Source organism: Rosa rugosa, chromosome 5, assembly GCF_958449725.1.
Source record: "Rosa rugosa chromosome 5, drRosRugo1.1, whole genome shotgun sequence".
Taxonomy (NCBI): Eukaryota; Viridiplantae; Streptophyta; class Magnoliopsida; order Rosales; family Rosaceae; genus Rosa; species Rosa rugosa.
This window is the reverse complement of record NC_084824.1, coordinates 2,541,492-2,558,274: the sequence shown is the minus strand read 5'-3', so window position 1 is coordinate 2,558,274 and position 16,783 is coordinate 2,541,492. Positions and strand designations below refer to the sequence as shown.

Below are 16,783 nucleotides of genomic sequence, written 5' to 3'. Positions count from 1 at the left end.
GAGGCTAAACAATTCTAAATTTTTTCCTTTTCTTTTCTAGGCTTGAGAAAATCTAATACAAACTCGCTTGCATGTTAACAAATCAAAGAAAAGGGATAAGACTAGATAAACCCGCATTTTCTAGACATTTCAGTGTTCATAACCCAAAGCTTGACCACCTTTAATGATTTTGCTTAAGAATTATTTCATCTTTAAAGCAACTGCAGATTTACCTAAATGGTTGTACAATGCATCTGACACTCTTATTCGTCGACATGAGATAATGCAAAATCATTAATTAACAGCTAACCACGAGCATTTGCTGTGCATTAACTTTCTTACGCGTCCATCACTTATCTAAACCCATGATGTCCACATCCCAAATTCACTTAATTAAGTGCACATTAAGCCACCAGATAAACAATAATCCACCATTGTTAATGAATAATGTAAGCGTCACGTGTCATTATCAATGAAAATACTGTAACACCTAGTTACTTGTACGTGCATGTAAAAGTAAATATCAGATTATTCGCTGTTTCAAAGTATTGAAGTACCAGTGCTGCGAATTTTTAGATTGTAAATTATTTGGATTTTGCCCAACCTAATGAGATAATCGAGTTTTAAATTTTAATACTCCGAAAGAGTCATGTTTTATGTTGATTCAAAACATAAAACATTAAAATTTTAGAACTGTGAATTTAGATTGTGCTCTATCGATGAAAGAATTTAATGAATTTTGAGTCTCAAACTTTAATACTCTAAAATATCATAGAACAGTCACCGTTTTATACTAATTCAAAGTATTAAAATTCTAGAGCTGCAAACTTTTAAATTGTAAATTATTTGAATTGGTGCTTCACCTGATGAGATAATTCTATAATTTTGAGATTCGGATTTAATACTCTGAAGTAGCATAAAATTGTCACGCAAGTGACTAATTTTCATGCAAAAGAGAAGAGAAAAGTGTAAAATAAGTTCATGTTTATCTGTTTGTGTGTGTTTGAGCTGTAGTCGTTGTTGTGGTTAGCCCTGATAGTTTTCATTGGAGGTCGCGCCCCACATCACTCTCCTCATACTCGTACCACTTTATTTAATTTCCGATTTTCTATAATAATACTAAACCTGGCAACGATGTTGGCATCATTATTATTCTTACTACTCTCTCTCTCTCTCCCCTCTGCACAAACCCAGTGAGTGGTGGTAGTGCAAAACCAACCATCCATCCCCCCAGAACCCCTCCCTCCCCTAAATGCTTCAGATAGCGTCTCTTTGGTTTCCGAGCTAATTACCAAAGCAAATCGCAGAAACCCATGATGAAAAGAGAACATCACAGCCACCCCCACCACCCTAATCCAAACCCTTCCATGGCGGCTTCCACATCCAATGATAAGGCAGGTAAGGCGGCGATGTGGGAGGACTCGCAGCGCGACGACGGCATGGATGAGCTTCTGGCTGTGCTGGGCTACAAGGTGAAGTCTTCCAACATGGCCGATGTGGCCCAGAAGCTGGAACAGCTTGAAGAGTTCATGGGGACAGTTCAGGAAGACGGGCTCTCCCAGCTGGCTTCGGATACGGTTCATTACAATCCCTCGGATCTGTCGACTTGGCTGGAGAGCATGATTTCGGAGATAACTCCGCCTCCGAATTTCGACCCGGTAATGGCGGCGCCACCGCCGCTGAATCACCTCGCTGGAAGCTCTGTTGTGCTGGACGATTCGTTTTTGGCTCCGGCCGAGTCCTCCACCATAACCTCTATCGATTTTGGCGATCAACAACAACAACACATGAGCAGCACGAACAGAAAATCTCTCAGCCCGCGAACCCAGTTCGAGGACTGCTCGTCTTCCAATTACGAGCTCAAGGCCATACCTGGAAAAGCCATTTTCAGCCAGACCCAGTTCGATTCATCCCCAAGAGAGCCAAAACGGCTCAAACCTTGTACTTCTTCAGATTTCTACTCCACCACCACCACCACCAACTCGTCTCTCCAAACCGTCCCCCTCCCCCTCCCCAACAACGAGTCAACTCGCCCGGTGGTCGTGGTCGACTCGCAAGAGAACGGCGTCAGACTCGTCCACGGCCTCATGGCCTGCGCCGAAGCCGTCCAGCGCAAGAATTTCGACCTCGCTAAGGCCCTGGTCACCCAGATCAGCTACTTGGCGATTTCGCAAGCCGGCGCTATGCGAAAAGTCGCCACCTTCTTCGCCGAGGCTCTAGCCCAGCGGATCTGGGGGGTCTACCCTCAGCCACCGATCGACCACACCTACTCCGAGATGCTCCAGATGCACTTCTACGAGACCTGCCCTTACCTCAAATTCGCCCATTTCACAGCAAATCAAGCCATTCTCGAAGGCTTTCAAGACAAGAAGCGAGTCCATGTCATCGATTTCTCCATGAATCAAGGGATGCAATGGCCGGCTCTCATGCAGGCCCTCGCTCTCCGACCCGGCGGCCCGCCCGCGTTTCGCTTAACCGGAATCGGCCCGCCCGCCGCGGATAACTCGGACCATCTTCAGGAAGTGGGCTGGAAGCTGGCCCAGCTAGCCGAAACCATTCATGTGGAATTCGAGTATAGAGGCTTTGTTGCCAACAGCTTGGCTGATCTAGATGCTTCCATGCTGGAGCTCCGGCCGAGCGAGGTCGAGTCTGTGGCGGTGAACTCCGTCTTCGAGCTTCACAAGCTGTTGGCTCGGCCCGGTGCGATCGACAAAGTGTTGTCCGTGGTGAAGCAAATGAAGCCGGAGATTGTGACGGTTGTGGAGCAGGAAGCGAACCACAACGGTCCGGTTTTCCTGGACCGGTTCAACGAGTCGCTGCACTACTACTCGACCCTGTTTGACTCGCTGGAGGGGTCGGTCAACAGCCAGGACAAGATGATGTCGGAGGTGTACTTGGGGAAGCAAATCTTCAACGTGGTGGCATGTGAGGGACCGGACCGGGTCGAGCGGCACGAGACGCTGTCGCAGTGGCGGACCCGGTTCGACGCGTCCGGTTTCGCTCCGGTTCATCTCGGTTCCAACGCGTTCAAGCAAGCCAGCATGCTTTTGGCGCTCTTCGCCGGCGGAGATGGGTATAGAGTGGAGGAGAACGACGGGTGTTTGATGTTGGGGTGGCACACTCGGCCGCTCATCGCCACCTCGGCCTGGAAACTCGGCTGCTCCCAATCGGTGGCGACTCACTGAGTCGGGTCAACGCGTTGGGTTTTTTTTTTTTTTTTTTTTCAAATATTTGGTGGTGCCAACCAAAACAGGGCCTAGTGGTGGGGTGTCAAATGCCTGCCTTGAGTGAGTTGGCCCTCAATGTGCTATTCTGAGCTGGGGTGCGTACGTTTAGGGAGATTGAGACCCACAAAAGCCCCCACCCCACCATTACCAAGTCTCTGTTTTTGCCTTTTTTTTTTTTTTTTTTTTTTACTTAATTTTGTCAAAGGGGTTATTTTTCTGGATCAAGAATCAAGAGGTGGATGATGATAATGATGTGTACCCATGTTCATATGTTATATGTAGGTTGGTGGTGATAATAAAAAGAAATTAAAACCTTTTCAACTACCATTAATTGTTGTGATCTATTGCTTTCGAGTAATCGAAATTTCTATCCTGTTTCAGAGCACGAAATTTCTATCATATTTCGGAGCACTTTATAAATTCTAGAGCATGGTAAATAGTTCTCGTAACATATTTTGTAGAAGAGGGAAGTAATCAATTTGTTTAGTTTATGGGTTAATGTGATTCTATATATGATGTGGAAGAATATAACCTAGTGATGAACTAGTTCCTTTTACTTGTGGAATGATGATGGAAGTGAATTGAGAAAGGTGAAAAGACTGAAAGGGAAAGAGGTTCTTCTGTTCTAGATATGCTGGATTCCACTGCCGACTATTTGTTAGTGGCGATAGTGTTTTACTAAAAATGTCAATGTGCTTTAAAGTTATGTGGTAAAGGAAATGAATAAATGTGTTAGACAAATTATATGTAGTAATTTATGATGGAAAATAATTGAAGGTGATAATTGAAGTGAAGTATTGCAACCCCACTCTTCCCCAGAAACTAGTATAAATTGCAGGAATCCTCTTTAATGTCAGGAAAGCACAATCATAATTTAGAAAGTGAAAGAGAGGCTCAATTATGCTTTTTCTGATGTACATTACCATACTTTGTTGAAAAAGTAGGCCTTTTCTGTGTGTTGGTATATATACTACCTTGATCTTACTTGGCTTCTCTCAAACTTTATGATATTATTACCAACATATACAATGTATTATTCCCTTTAAATTTTTACTTCTTTTTCATCTACTTTTCCACAAATAACTGGTGCAATAGTTTCTTCAGGGTTTCTCTTATTGGAATCTTAATTTCACACTTGGGTTAATGCTAGGGTACAATTTACTATATACTAAAGCTCCTATACTGTTTATAAGCATTGTTCATCACTGTTTGTCTGAAAAGACAGTTTTGCCCCGCTTTAGACTGAAATTACATTTCTGTCATATTTTTTTTTTTTTTTTTACAATTCTGTCATACCCTGTTTTTTTTTTTTTAAGGAAAACCATTCTGTTTTGTATTTGTAAATTCCTACAAATCATGAAAAAAAAAAAAAAATTTGTTGTATCCCATTTGTTGCTAATCTATTATCAACAACAAGACAAATCATATTCTAAGTATCGCCGATGTTTTTTAGATTGCGCGTATTCATCTATTACATCTGAAATTTGAAAGAAAAAAAAAACAAACCCGCAGCATCGCGGGGGTCAATCTGCTAGTTGATAATTATGAATGATGTTACCGAACAAAACTTTCACATGGCTTGTACAAATCAAATATATTATTCTTTTTTGTAGTCTCTGGCCCGCCTTTTTCGTAGTGTCAGTAAAGTTTGAATTTAAAATCTTTCTTATATCAGTTTTTTTTTTTAAATAACTAATAAATGACAGTCTAACGCCGATGTATATGTCTAGAAGACATATAATACAATAGAATACGTAGTACTATATTTTACGAATTAGATTTTGATACTTAAGAAAACCCTTGAAGGAATTGAAGGAGTTTGAGATTCCTGTTCATCACATTCTTCAGATGCTCAACTTTGTAACCCTATTGCTATCATTAGGGTTTAGATTATTAGTCTGGATTTTTGTCTGTAATGGCCAGATCAACTAGTTGTAAATATATATATATTTAGAACTAGGGTTCCTTGGAAACTCAGATGATAGGACAGAATTTATTCAAATTTAAGTGGCATCTATTTCTCAAAAGTATATATAGTACCATATAGGTACGTGGCTGTATATTCATGTAGTTTAGGTGCTGCTCATACCAAGCAAGAGGTAACTCTACATCAATAATAGCAAACTTCTTCGTTTCCCGAATTTAGTTACAAATAACGAAAATCATATTTATACAGTTATAAATCTAAACGAATCATTTGTTTGTAAAAATACAATATAAGTTATAAAATGAATAAGAATTGAAAGTTGATATACCCAATTAAAGTAAGTTTCTTATGATTTTTTTATTCTTTTATATTCTTTGTTGGAGTTCGAGAACAAATTATCGACGACCGCCGCCGCCACCACTATTACCACCACAAGGCCAACTTTGGTATTCTTATAAGTTAAAACTTTGTATAAAAGCCAAAGTCTTAACCATGAAGAGGAATTCGATAAATTTTTCTAATCAGACGTACACAATTAAGAAAAAATATCTATCGAAATTACGTATGATGAAATGAAAACACCACTCTTCCATCAATAATATAAATCAATCGTATTATTTATCATTAAGCCACCTAGAGAATCCTTTGTATGTCAACTTTCTCTCGTTTAATTTGACATGAAAATTAGTTTAATGGTAATGCTGCATGATCAAATAAAGGTGTAACGTTAATTGCGTATCCTTAACAAAACCAGATTTTCTACGCCCTATCATGATCATTTTGGGTTAACCACAATAGCATTATTCAAACTATAAAAATATCATTTTAGGGTGAAACTGCCACTATATATTAAATTATACAGGATCCAGATTCCCACTGCTTTTTGCTGCCCCATCTTTGAGGAAAATATGTTTAAAAATCAATTAGGGTTTGATTTTATTTGTTAATCAAGTGATTGCAGGAGGCAACAACTTTTATGCAGACCAGTTATGAATTGGAACTGTGAAAGTAAGCACCCAAACCACGTTAGTCTTCGCATATTGGACCATCATATAATTACGTAACAACACATTTGTCATATACACTATTAAACCATATCAATTCATTTTTTAAAATGTAAACCGTTTTTTCATTCAAAACAACTCGAAATTATATATTATAAGAGATATAAGATAGATACATACCATTAGTGATACATACCATTTCTAGCAAAAAGATAACATCTAAATTTTAACTTAATTAAACGTCTGTTTTCATAAATTACTAAGATAGACCGATCTAAAGAGTTATGGTGAATATTTATAATTTAATTTGAAGTTTCTAATCACATAATTCATGACGTAGTATAAAATGTGGAATAATGGAGTAACAGTATGTTTAATGTTGCTATCATACACAATGTAACAAAGGGGCCGAGGCCAAAAAATTGCGTAATAAATTAGTAGCTAATGGCCAACTTGGTCCGTTTGAAGACCTTAATTAATTTAATTATTGAGATCACATCACATCACGCTCCATTTTTAATATTAATTTGTGAACATCTCACAATCTCATGAACTATTCTCCAATCTCCATCACATTACCTGTGCACACTTCCACAAAGAAAAGCACAAAAGCCACAAAGCTGAGGACTTTTTCTTCTTCTTCTTCTTCTTTATTAATTGGGAAAGAAGGTTTTTGGGTGGGTTTATTTAATTTTGAGGGGAAGCCAAGTCAGACTGAAATAGCCAATTTTGGGTTTGAGAAGCTATGCTGGTAACGGTGGACAGAAGCTTGGAAGAGACTGACTGGCCGGCCGGCTGATATATAAAAAGAGTAGATCCAGAGTACGTACGTAGGTCCATTATGAAAGTGCAGACTTTTCCCTGTCTAAATCATCATGCAGATTCAATAATCAAAAATATTTACTCACAATTTTAGACTTCTTCAGTATATAAGCTCATCTCAATCTGTAAAATTTTAATTAGATAGAAAATTAAACAGACAATTACAGTATGTCTAATAAAATCGGAATGACGACTTACAATAATAAATAAGTGGTTAAATAATTCTAAACGTCTCTATTTCACTATTTTTTTTTTCAATAGCTAGAGAAGCCGAACCTTTGAACAATTTGATAATTAATAATCAAATGTTTATGAACGCTTTATTATTTAGAGATTTGCAAGCATGTTTGTCTACAAAATCGAAAAACACATACTTACAATCTAAAAACGCCATGAATATCTTTATACTTGAATAGTTTATAATACATTTCATAACATATGATAGTAAAATTTTATTATAGATATGCTCCGAAACGTGATTGAGTTTTCATTTTATGTTTTCATTGAGGAAATGAAGATCAAAGCGTACGTGGAGTGTTTGAGTAAGCAAGCCAGCTGCGTGCATGTTCAACGGTCAGCAAAGAGAAGCAATTTCAGAAAAACATTCTGTTTAGAATGGATAACGAATATGTGGAAATCCTATGGCGATTTGGTTGATCTCCGTCGTTGTTAAAAAGTCCGAATCACTCGGGCAAACCTGAATATGACACTCTTCTAATCAGCGTCTTTTAAAAGAGGTCACCTATATAAAACTTTGACTAATATACCACACACTCGTGCAAAGTCCCAACTAGGCAGTTTCAATTCCTCACGTTTTCCAGCTTTCTCTATTATAGCTTAGCTACCAGAAAATATCAAATATCTCATTCATTCCACATTGGACCCTTAAATGGCTAGATGTGAGAAAATTTGAGGTTTGAGTCGACCAAGTAGTCTATTACAAGTTAGATATCCGGCTAATCTTTCTTAAAAGGAACGAATTGTATGACTTGATTGTGCACAAAGGCTCAAACCCTAGCTTGCTATGGAGTAGTTTAAAAGCTTTTGACCCCTAGATGACTTTCTCTCCCACGTGAAGTAGTGAAGTTTCCTAGTGCTTTCAAGAAATTAATTAGAGGATAAACTTTGGGCTAATTAGTCTACAATTAGAAAATTCTTTGGCCGGCCTCACTTTTTAATTGAATGCATGCATGGAGAACTTCAATAGCAACTTGGTTTTAGACTGATTGTTTGAGTGATATATCCACTGACATTGTAGGCAATTAAATTGGTTAATTACACTTAATTTATTTCATTTAAAGAGTTCATGACTTATCACAACAGTATTTATTAACAATGGCTAGACTTTGTTGGTCAGAGAAATTGAACATATATCCTAGCTAGTAACAAAATATAATATATTTTCACCACATCAGAATTATGGCGATTAGTTTAAGCAACTCAGCATTTCATACATCATTTACTCATTGTAGGTTAGCAACACAGTGTAAGACTCTTTCCCTTAATCCACACTAGATCAAACCGTAAAAGTCGTCAAGTGTTAGTTTTCCTTACTTTAAATCTGAATTTCGGACACATGCAACAAGTAACAGAGTGAAAATTTTAAAGGGTTTTTTACTTGAGGTAAGAGCTATACAGGAGTTAATTTATTCCAAGCAGATGGCCTATAGAGACGGACATTGACCGCAGAGAACATAAAGTGATAAAACTCTTTGTTAAGGCTATGATGACCTCATCCGAAAGAAGATCACAGCTAGCTTACATCAGCATCTAATCTGAATCGCTAATAATTTCTTTCCTATTTATTCTATTCTTATCATATATGTAAGCCCAAAATTGAGTTTCTTGGGCCGAGTAACATTCCATCACCTTGGCTAAGAGCTTCAGTAGTGAAGAACCGTACGTTTCGTAAATGAGAGAGCTCAGTGAAGAACCGTTCGATTTGTCTGAACAGCCAATTGTGAAACGAAAGTGTCATTTTTAAGGGTATCAGTGGTGTTTTCAGTTTTTTGTTAGCGTGATAATATATAAGAGTTATTTGTGATTGGTTGGTTAGACATGTGTCACGACGTTAATTTCTAAACTCGTTAATTTTCTGTGGATGAGTCTAGGCAGAACAGGAGCCGATTCGAGGCGACATGTACGGCAAGTTGGCAAGTATGAACCCAATCAAATCCTGACGTAATATTACATGAATGGAGACATTGTTGAGGATAGGTCGCTATTGTGGAGCACGGTTGTTCCACTCTCCATGTGGTTGCTCAATCTCACTCACTCTCAGGAGACAGAAATAGTAAACATGACATGAGCTTAGCTTGCTAAATAGCCAACTCTCTTTCTTATTTTAGCCAAAACCTAGTCGATGATGACGATGAACTGTTAGAAACAGAAACTCGTACAGAATATGGAGGAAAATGGTGAGTGGTGAGAGAAAGCAAATTAAAGCATATTTGCTGGCGCATGCATCACTTCTCCTGAAACTGGTGGGAGGCCGCCGCGTGTTCCCACGACCCCAAAAGTCGATCAAATTTGGGATCGACACGAGTCTCGGTGAATGCATGGTACTAATCGTATGCTTTGGATCTTTCCTGTGGAAGAAGAAAAGAAAAAGATATCTCCTTTAGCCATTCAGAAAAAGAGGGTTCGGGTTTTTCTGGTTTTGTGGGGTTTTGATAGAGATTGCAGGGTGGTCATGTAGAATCTACTACTGCTTATTTCAGACATTGCAAGTGGGAAATAATGTAGAATGATAGAGATTGAGATTGAGATAGAGATGGACAACGTTTTCAACCCTAGATTGCACAAATATCTCCATCTTATAAGACATACACACATAATCTGATGGTATGTAAGTCATATAACTAGTATTTTCTCTCTCACAATTTGACCATCAAATTTCTACGTGCATAGCATACATGCATGGATAGTAAAACTTTCACATGGTAAGAACTAAGAACTGAATATTATGTACTCTTGGTGTGTAAAAGTACAAACTACTCTTAATGCATTCGAGGATTTGGAAACACTTTGTAAAGCCAATATACATATAGAGGGTCGTCTAGGGTACCTTGATGTATGTCATACCCTTATTTTTTTTCATTTTTAATAAATTAATGTAGTAGAAACCTATTGAACCGGTTAACATGTTACTCACTTAAATGTTGACATGTGTCATTTTAAAAAATAAAATTTACTATATTAACAACACATTCTATCTTGATATGTAATATTGTTCAGAAACAAGTAATAAATAATGAAATGATGTTAAGAACAAAAATTATTATTTTTACATTCATTGTTGTAGTTTGTGGTAAATTACGTCGACTAAAAGTAATTACAACTTCGACGATGGAAATTACGCAATATATTACTTAAATTACGCAAGGGAGAACTTCATTACACCAATGAGAACATACGTGCTTTTACTCAAAATATAATGGTTTACCTATATGATAACACATTGTGGTAATATTTGTAAATTATTCAAAAAACAGTAATAACAAGTTGTACGTGAAGTAGTTACTACATCTAAAACAAAAATTATCTATTTTTACATTAATTGTTGTGCTTGTCGTAAAATACATGTAAAAAGAATTATATTTGGTTATGAAAAATATTAATGCTATAATTAATTAGTAATAAAGACTATTTGATTAATACTAATTATGTGAGCCTAGATTAGAAGTTTTTTGTTTTTAATAAGGAAAAAACGTAATTGCCAATAATGTAATTGTTAATTGATAATCAAACATTAGTTGGCTAATGATAAAATTAATTAGTAATAAATACTATTTAACTAATAGTAATTGGTTAAGGACTAAACAAGTTATCAAATTTTAAATATTTTGGATATTACTAATCCAATGGTCTAAAATATTTAACAAAATAGGTGTATGGCAAACATCCGGATTACCTAAGAAAATTCCATACATATAGTGATATAGAGAGTTCGAAAACTAAAAACAGGTTTCCCGTCATTACAAAACGTTTTGAAAGGCCTAAAGCCCAGAGCTTTAGAAACAGATATTTCATGGATGATCAATCCCAACTTCGAAGAAAAAGCCCATAACCATTAAAGCATGAAATTTGTGCAGCAAATAATGACAATTAGGTTTTGCCATTGGACATTCGGTTGCAGACAGGGACAGTACGTGTATGAATTAACTATATATATTAAGGACCACTGGGCTTTTCCATATTCCATTTCATTCCAGTCAACTGAAACTCTGACAAGCATTCACAAGTGAAACCCAACAACTCTAATTACCAACAGTCTGGACTTCTACTGCACAGAATTGTAAAGTTGGTACGCTAGCTCTGAACCTATACAGGGTTGAAACACTCGGAGTTCTTCGATTAGCTAATTGATGCGCACCATAATTAGAATAACTATATATGATTGACTGAGGTACTGTGCGATCATATTGGGGGTGTTATAACGTACTATATATATTCTTATAGTTTCCGGCTAGTTCCGGAGATTCAATGCTTCAGAGTATAATAAAATTTCGATATATATCATAGTTATTAATAGATTAAAAATAATCGATCAGTGAGCGACTGGTTCCTGAAGTTTTGGATTTCTTGCTACTTGCTAGGTGACAAATTAATGCTTGTTAATCAGCCTCGCTATACACGGTTGATATCCAAGCAGCCACAGGACACTCAACACGTACTAGCAGTACGTGGTCCTTGCAAACAGATTATTTAGTGTGTGTGATTGATTCAGATTGTGGATCTGGATAGATGTGTTATATATAGATTGATATATTATAATATGCTGATTGCTGAAACATGTACATCTAGCTAGCAATACATTATGAAAGGAAGACAAGTTAAGCTAGCTAGCTAGCATTTGTGATCTGTTGCTGTTGTTGTTGTTGTTGTTGCCTGCTGATTCTAATTATTTTGAAGCCAATAGTGACACAACCTATCAAACAGCTCCTTCGATTGTGATGTGTGTTTAAAGATGAAATTCTAGATTCACGTCGCACACAACCTACCAAACAGTCCTCACTGTTCGGACGATGAAACAACACTGTTCAAACATCTCCCGCATTTCAACCACACTTTACTTTGGAAACGTCTGTCCTAAAACGGGCCTATATATCCATTTAAAATCTAGCGAAAATTCTACTATGGATCATGGTGTAGGTGGATCATGGTCGAAGTGAGAGTGCAGTGGACCTTGGTCCACAGAAGACTCTTCGAAAAAATCTAGTTAATCAAGATCTTGGTCGACCCCCAGACCCTTTAATTTCTTTATTAGATTCACAAGCTTTGATTATATTCATTAGTGATACAACTGGATCATGCATGACAAAGACTACAGAGCAAAAAGGGGCTTAAAATGAAAAGAACCTTTTGTGCTGTTTTCGATCTCAAAGTCGTTGATTAACAGATCGCTTTATGTGAAGCATACCACCACGTACTCAACATATAGTTCTGTTTCTTTTTGGGGCAGGTAAAATAATAATCCATCTCCTGGAATATTGAACGCATTACCATGATACCATCTATCTTATAGCTAAGTACAGAGTTGTTAAAAGAATTCAGTCCTTTTCCTCGACAAATATTTCTCCCATGGATCGAGGTCGTTGGATATGCACCTACATTAGGCCTGGCAACGTGCGGGTATAGTGCGGGTACGGTGCGGGTTCTTAACGGGTCGGGTTTTTAACGGGCCGACCCGGTAAAAACCCGTTAAGTTAACGGGTTTCGCGGGCTAAACCCGGCGGGTTTGCGGGTTTTTCGTTGGAACCCGTTAAAACCCGTTAACATTTTTTTTTTTTTTTTTTTTTTAAGCAACTAGAAACGGTTAAGACTTATGTATATAATTTTTTTTTTCCCAAATCCATTAAAAATCCGTTAAGACTTATGTAATTTTCGAAGTAGGGTATTTTGTTCCAACTGTTAGAGAAATATAATTAAATATTTCAATTGCAGAAATTGATTTTCGAATAAGTGATGAAATAGCATCAATGATAATAGTAGCTGCAAAGATTGAAATAGGTTCGAAATACATATTTAATGTACTAAATAAAATATGTCTAAGTCATCTTAATTGCGACTTTCTCCTTCTCCAGATCTATCTTGCAATGTCAAATCAAATACGTCTTCAGTAAGATCCTCCAATTCCAAATTCCAAATCTTCCTAATAACAAATAAAAGGTACATCTGCACCAGATTTGAGATTAAATGACTACACAACTAGAATACAACTAGAATATGACTACACAACTAGCAACACGATCATTCTCATCCACTAGAATACATCTGCACCAGATTTGAGATTAAATGACTACACAACTAGAAACCAAATCAAATCTACATCTACATCTAATTGAAAAGGTACATGATGTAGATTTGGTTACGTTGTAATTAGATGCCAAACCAAATCTACATCTACATCTAATCATCTAATTATGGTAATTGAAAAATTGTTACGTTGTAATTGTAATTGATAAAGAGACTGTAAAGAACCAAATTGTAATTGTTGGTATTTTCCCAGAGAAACTATTGTTCGCCAAATTCAACGCCTCTAGTCCTTGAAATTGAACATCCACTTAATAATAACAAAACCCAGATAAGAAATGCACAGAGAAATCCCTCAAAAATCAGATTAAACATGCACAGTCAATGCCCAACAGAAAATCATAAAGCTCGAATCTTTCAGCTGAATCGCGCAAAACCCAGAAAGAAAAAGATCGAATTGAAACTAGCAAAACCCAACATTGGATTGAAACAATGAGTGAAGAAGAAAAACCCACCTGGCTTTTGTGCGTCTGTTTCAGCACTGCTCTGGAAAACTTGAGGATGATGATGGTTTTTGAAAGAGAGAAGGCCCCAAATGCAGTAAAGAAAGAAAAGAAATGACAAGCGCTGTGTGTGTGTCTCTCTCTCTCTCTGTGAAACTTGCACTCCACTCCTCTCTCTCTCTCTCTCTCTCTCTCTCTCTCTCTCTCTCTCTCTCTCTCTCTCTCTCTCTCTCTCTCTCTCTCTCTCTCTCTCTCTCTCTGTACCTCAAAATCAGGGAAGCACTGAGATTCTGAAACACTCTTAAGACTCTCTCTCTCTCTTGCAGTTGGGGAGGTCTCGACGAAGGCAGTACTGGAAGAAGCTCGAACAGTGATGGAGGCTGCTCGAAGAAAAGAGAGATGGAGGCTGCTCTTGGTTGCCGAAAGAGAGGAAAATAAGAACACGGGTTTTAGTTAACGGGTTCAACGGGTAATAACGGGTTTAGCACGGCCCGGCCCGTTTATTTGCGGGTTTTTTACGTGCGGGCTTTTTTCAGCCCGGATTAACAATAGTGCGGGTTCGTGCGGGCTTTTCGCGGGCGGGTTTAGTGCGGGTTTACGGGTTGCGGGTCTAAATGCCAGGCCTAACCTACATCGATCTCACAACTTCGGAGTACATGAAGCGATTTAGCTATAATAACACAATATTTATCTTTTCATATTCATATTCACGATGACACTAAGATTGAATTTTATTCTCTATCTTTTAATACTCACGAATTTAACACTGTACTTAATATTTAACTCTTGATATTTACGACAAGAGTTCAATTTTAAATTTTACCTTTACAATATTCGAGTTAATGATTGCAGCTATAATTTTCACATGCACATTCTTCTTCTTTATAAGGACGTCAAAACAGCCGGCCACATTCTCAGTATATCTTGCATATTAGGGTTTAGAGTTTATGAAATCACATGTATATGTAGCTAGCAATAGTCAACTTCGCACACCATCATGACCCAATTTATACCTCGTGAAAGTCGAGTAAACATGCGATATATACAAAGGGGTACGGTCGTGTGCCTTTTATATATACATGCCAAGTCAGTCATATAGAGATGGAAGAATTTGACCCAAAAAAAAAGAGAGCTAGAAGAACTGAAGCAGCAAGAGCAGAAGTCTGTGAGGTAACATTCCCAAAGAAACACTTGTCATGCATCAATGAGGGAACTTCATGGGCTCAAAAGCGATGATCCGTGATTGTGGCTATATAGAATATGGCTTTTTCTGTAGGCCATAATGTTTGAGGTTCAGGAAATTAAGAAGGGGGGTAAACAGAAACAAAGAGTCCCCAACAAAAGCACTTTGTCTTTCTAAATTTAAGAGAATCCTTCGAGATCTTCATGCCTGACTTGATATGTGAAAAATTGTTGATCACAGTTCATGATTATGGTATAAAATTAATGACTAATTTGAGTAATTTCCCACAACTGAAATATATATATATATATATATATATATATATTTATATATTCACATGGAAAGATAGCAAGATAGGTAGCTCCAGATCTTAGAAAGATCCGTGACCCTTCTTTTGCTTACAGTTAAGTTAATCTCAATCAGCTGATTGTGATCTAAATATTGTAGGACCAATTTGAACAGTTGCACACTATTTCACTATGTGTACATGCACTACTACTGATATTGATGTAGTAGTTTAATTCACAGGTGCTCGATCATGATCATACATGGGTCTAATTAATTAACTTTATCAATATTCTCAGAGATCCAAACTGGGATTAAATCTGACCCACCGTGACATTTGCATATATGTGTCCATTTTCTTGATCAATCACACATCATTTACATTCTTTGTAGAACATCTGGATATAATTAACAAGATTAAGGAGTAGACTACTCAACAACTAAACTATGCATGAATGAATGGTTTATATACTACTTGTTTAATTAATTAACCTACACATTACTCAATTATTGATCATTTGATTTGGAGTTGGTAAGCTTCCAACGGCCAGCCAGAAAACAAATTTAAGTGATCGAAAACTCGAAAGTGTTTTTTCATCTCATAATCATTTAATTAGAGGAATATTAATTTGAGGCAGGGTGTTCATAATTAAGACTCGTATATATAGTTGTTGTTTATAGCTTTTGTAATCTCTCCTAATTTGAACCAACAGAGCTTGTGTATATGAAAGAAAATTAAGGACAGTGAACACGACAATATATAATATATTATACTGGGTCTGGTGTATATCAGAAGCTGGGAAGCTTCAGATTCCTGCAAATAATAATACAGAAATCGCATGCAACTCTTATTGAGGGGCATAGCAATATGAATGCATGGAAGGTAGATGCCTTGGTGAGTGACGAAAGCATTTTCTCCTAAAATTAATAATGCATGCTAATGGAGATGGACTGGTTCACGAGAGGACTCAAACAAAGTTGATCACGAGCTCGAAATGAAAATGGAGCACAAAAAGACGGCTAAGCTAGCTAAGAAGGTCGATCGTACGTACAATCCTGTCCTTCCAAGTGTCTCTATGTACCTATATATATTATAAATTCAATAACCACAAACTCATGCATGGCTGTCACTAAATTAGTTCTTTAATTCCATGCAAAACCAGCCAAATTAGGGCAATGAAGAAATGTATATATTGTTTCTGATTACGTGAGAAATACATATTGTATTTTATACCCTAATAATTGATAGGCTGCTATCTAGCTAGGTAGATCAGGATTCGTTTGACGTTTAGGGCATGCATTCATATATGCAGAGACCTGCAGACAACAAATTCAAATATAATGTGGTACGGGATTAAAGCAAATATATATTGTGAAAGACAGCAAATTATAGATACACACACACACACACACACACACACACATATATATATATATATATATATTATATATATATATCAGGCCCGTTCCAAAGAGGACGTCCGCACTTTGCTAAAGTGTGGACGGCGATGCAGCAGCGGCGGTTCCAGGCGGCGACGGCAAGCTCGGGGCTTGGCAGACGGAGGCCGGAGGCTTGGCGGACGGTTTTGGGCAGCATT

The 16,783-nt window shown here is 37.3% G+C and overlaps 1 protein-coding gene across 1 annotated transcript; it reads left to right on the top strand.

Annotated features, from left to right (window-relative positions):
* The first annotated feature begins 1,089 nt into the window (after positions 1-1,089).
* Positions 1,090-3,533, top strand: LOC133708786 (DELLA protein GAIP-B). The gene has a single exon (XM_062134310.1). It carries the CDS (start codon positions 1,293-1,295, stop codon positions 3,162-3,164), a length of 1,872 nt encoding a protein of 623 aa, XP_061990294.1. The 5' UTR covers positions 1,090-1,292; the 3' UTR covers positions 3,165-3,533.
* The last annotated feature ends 13,250 nt before the right edge of the window (positions 3,534-16,783 follow it).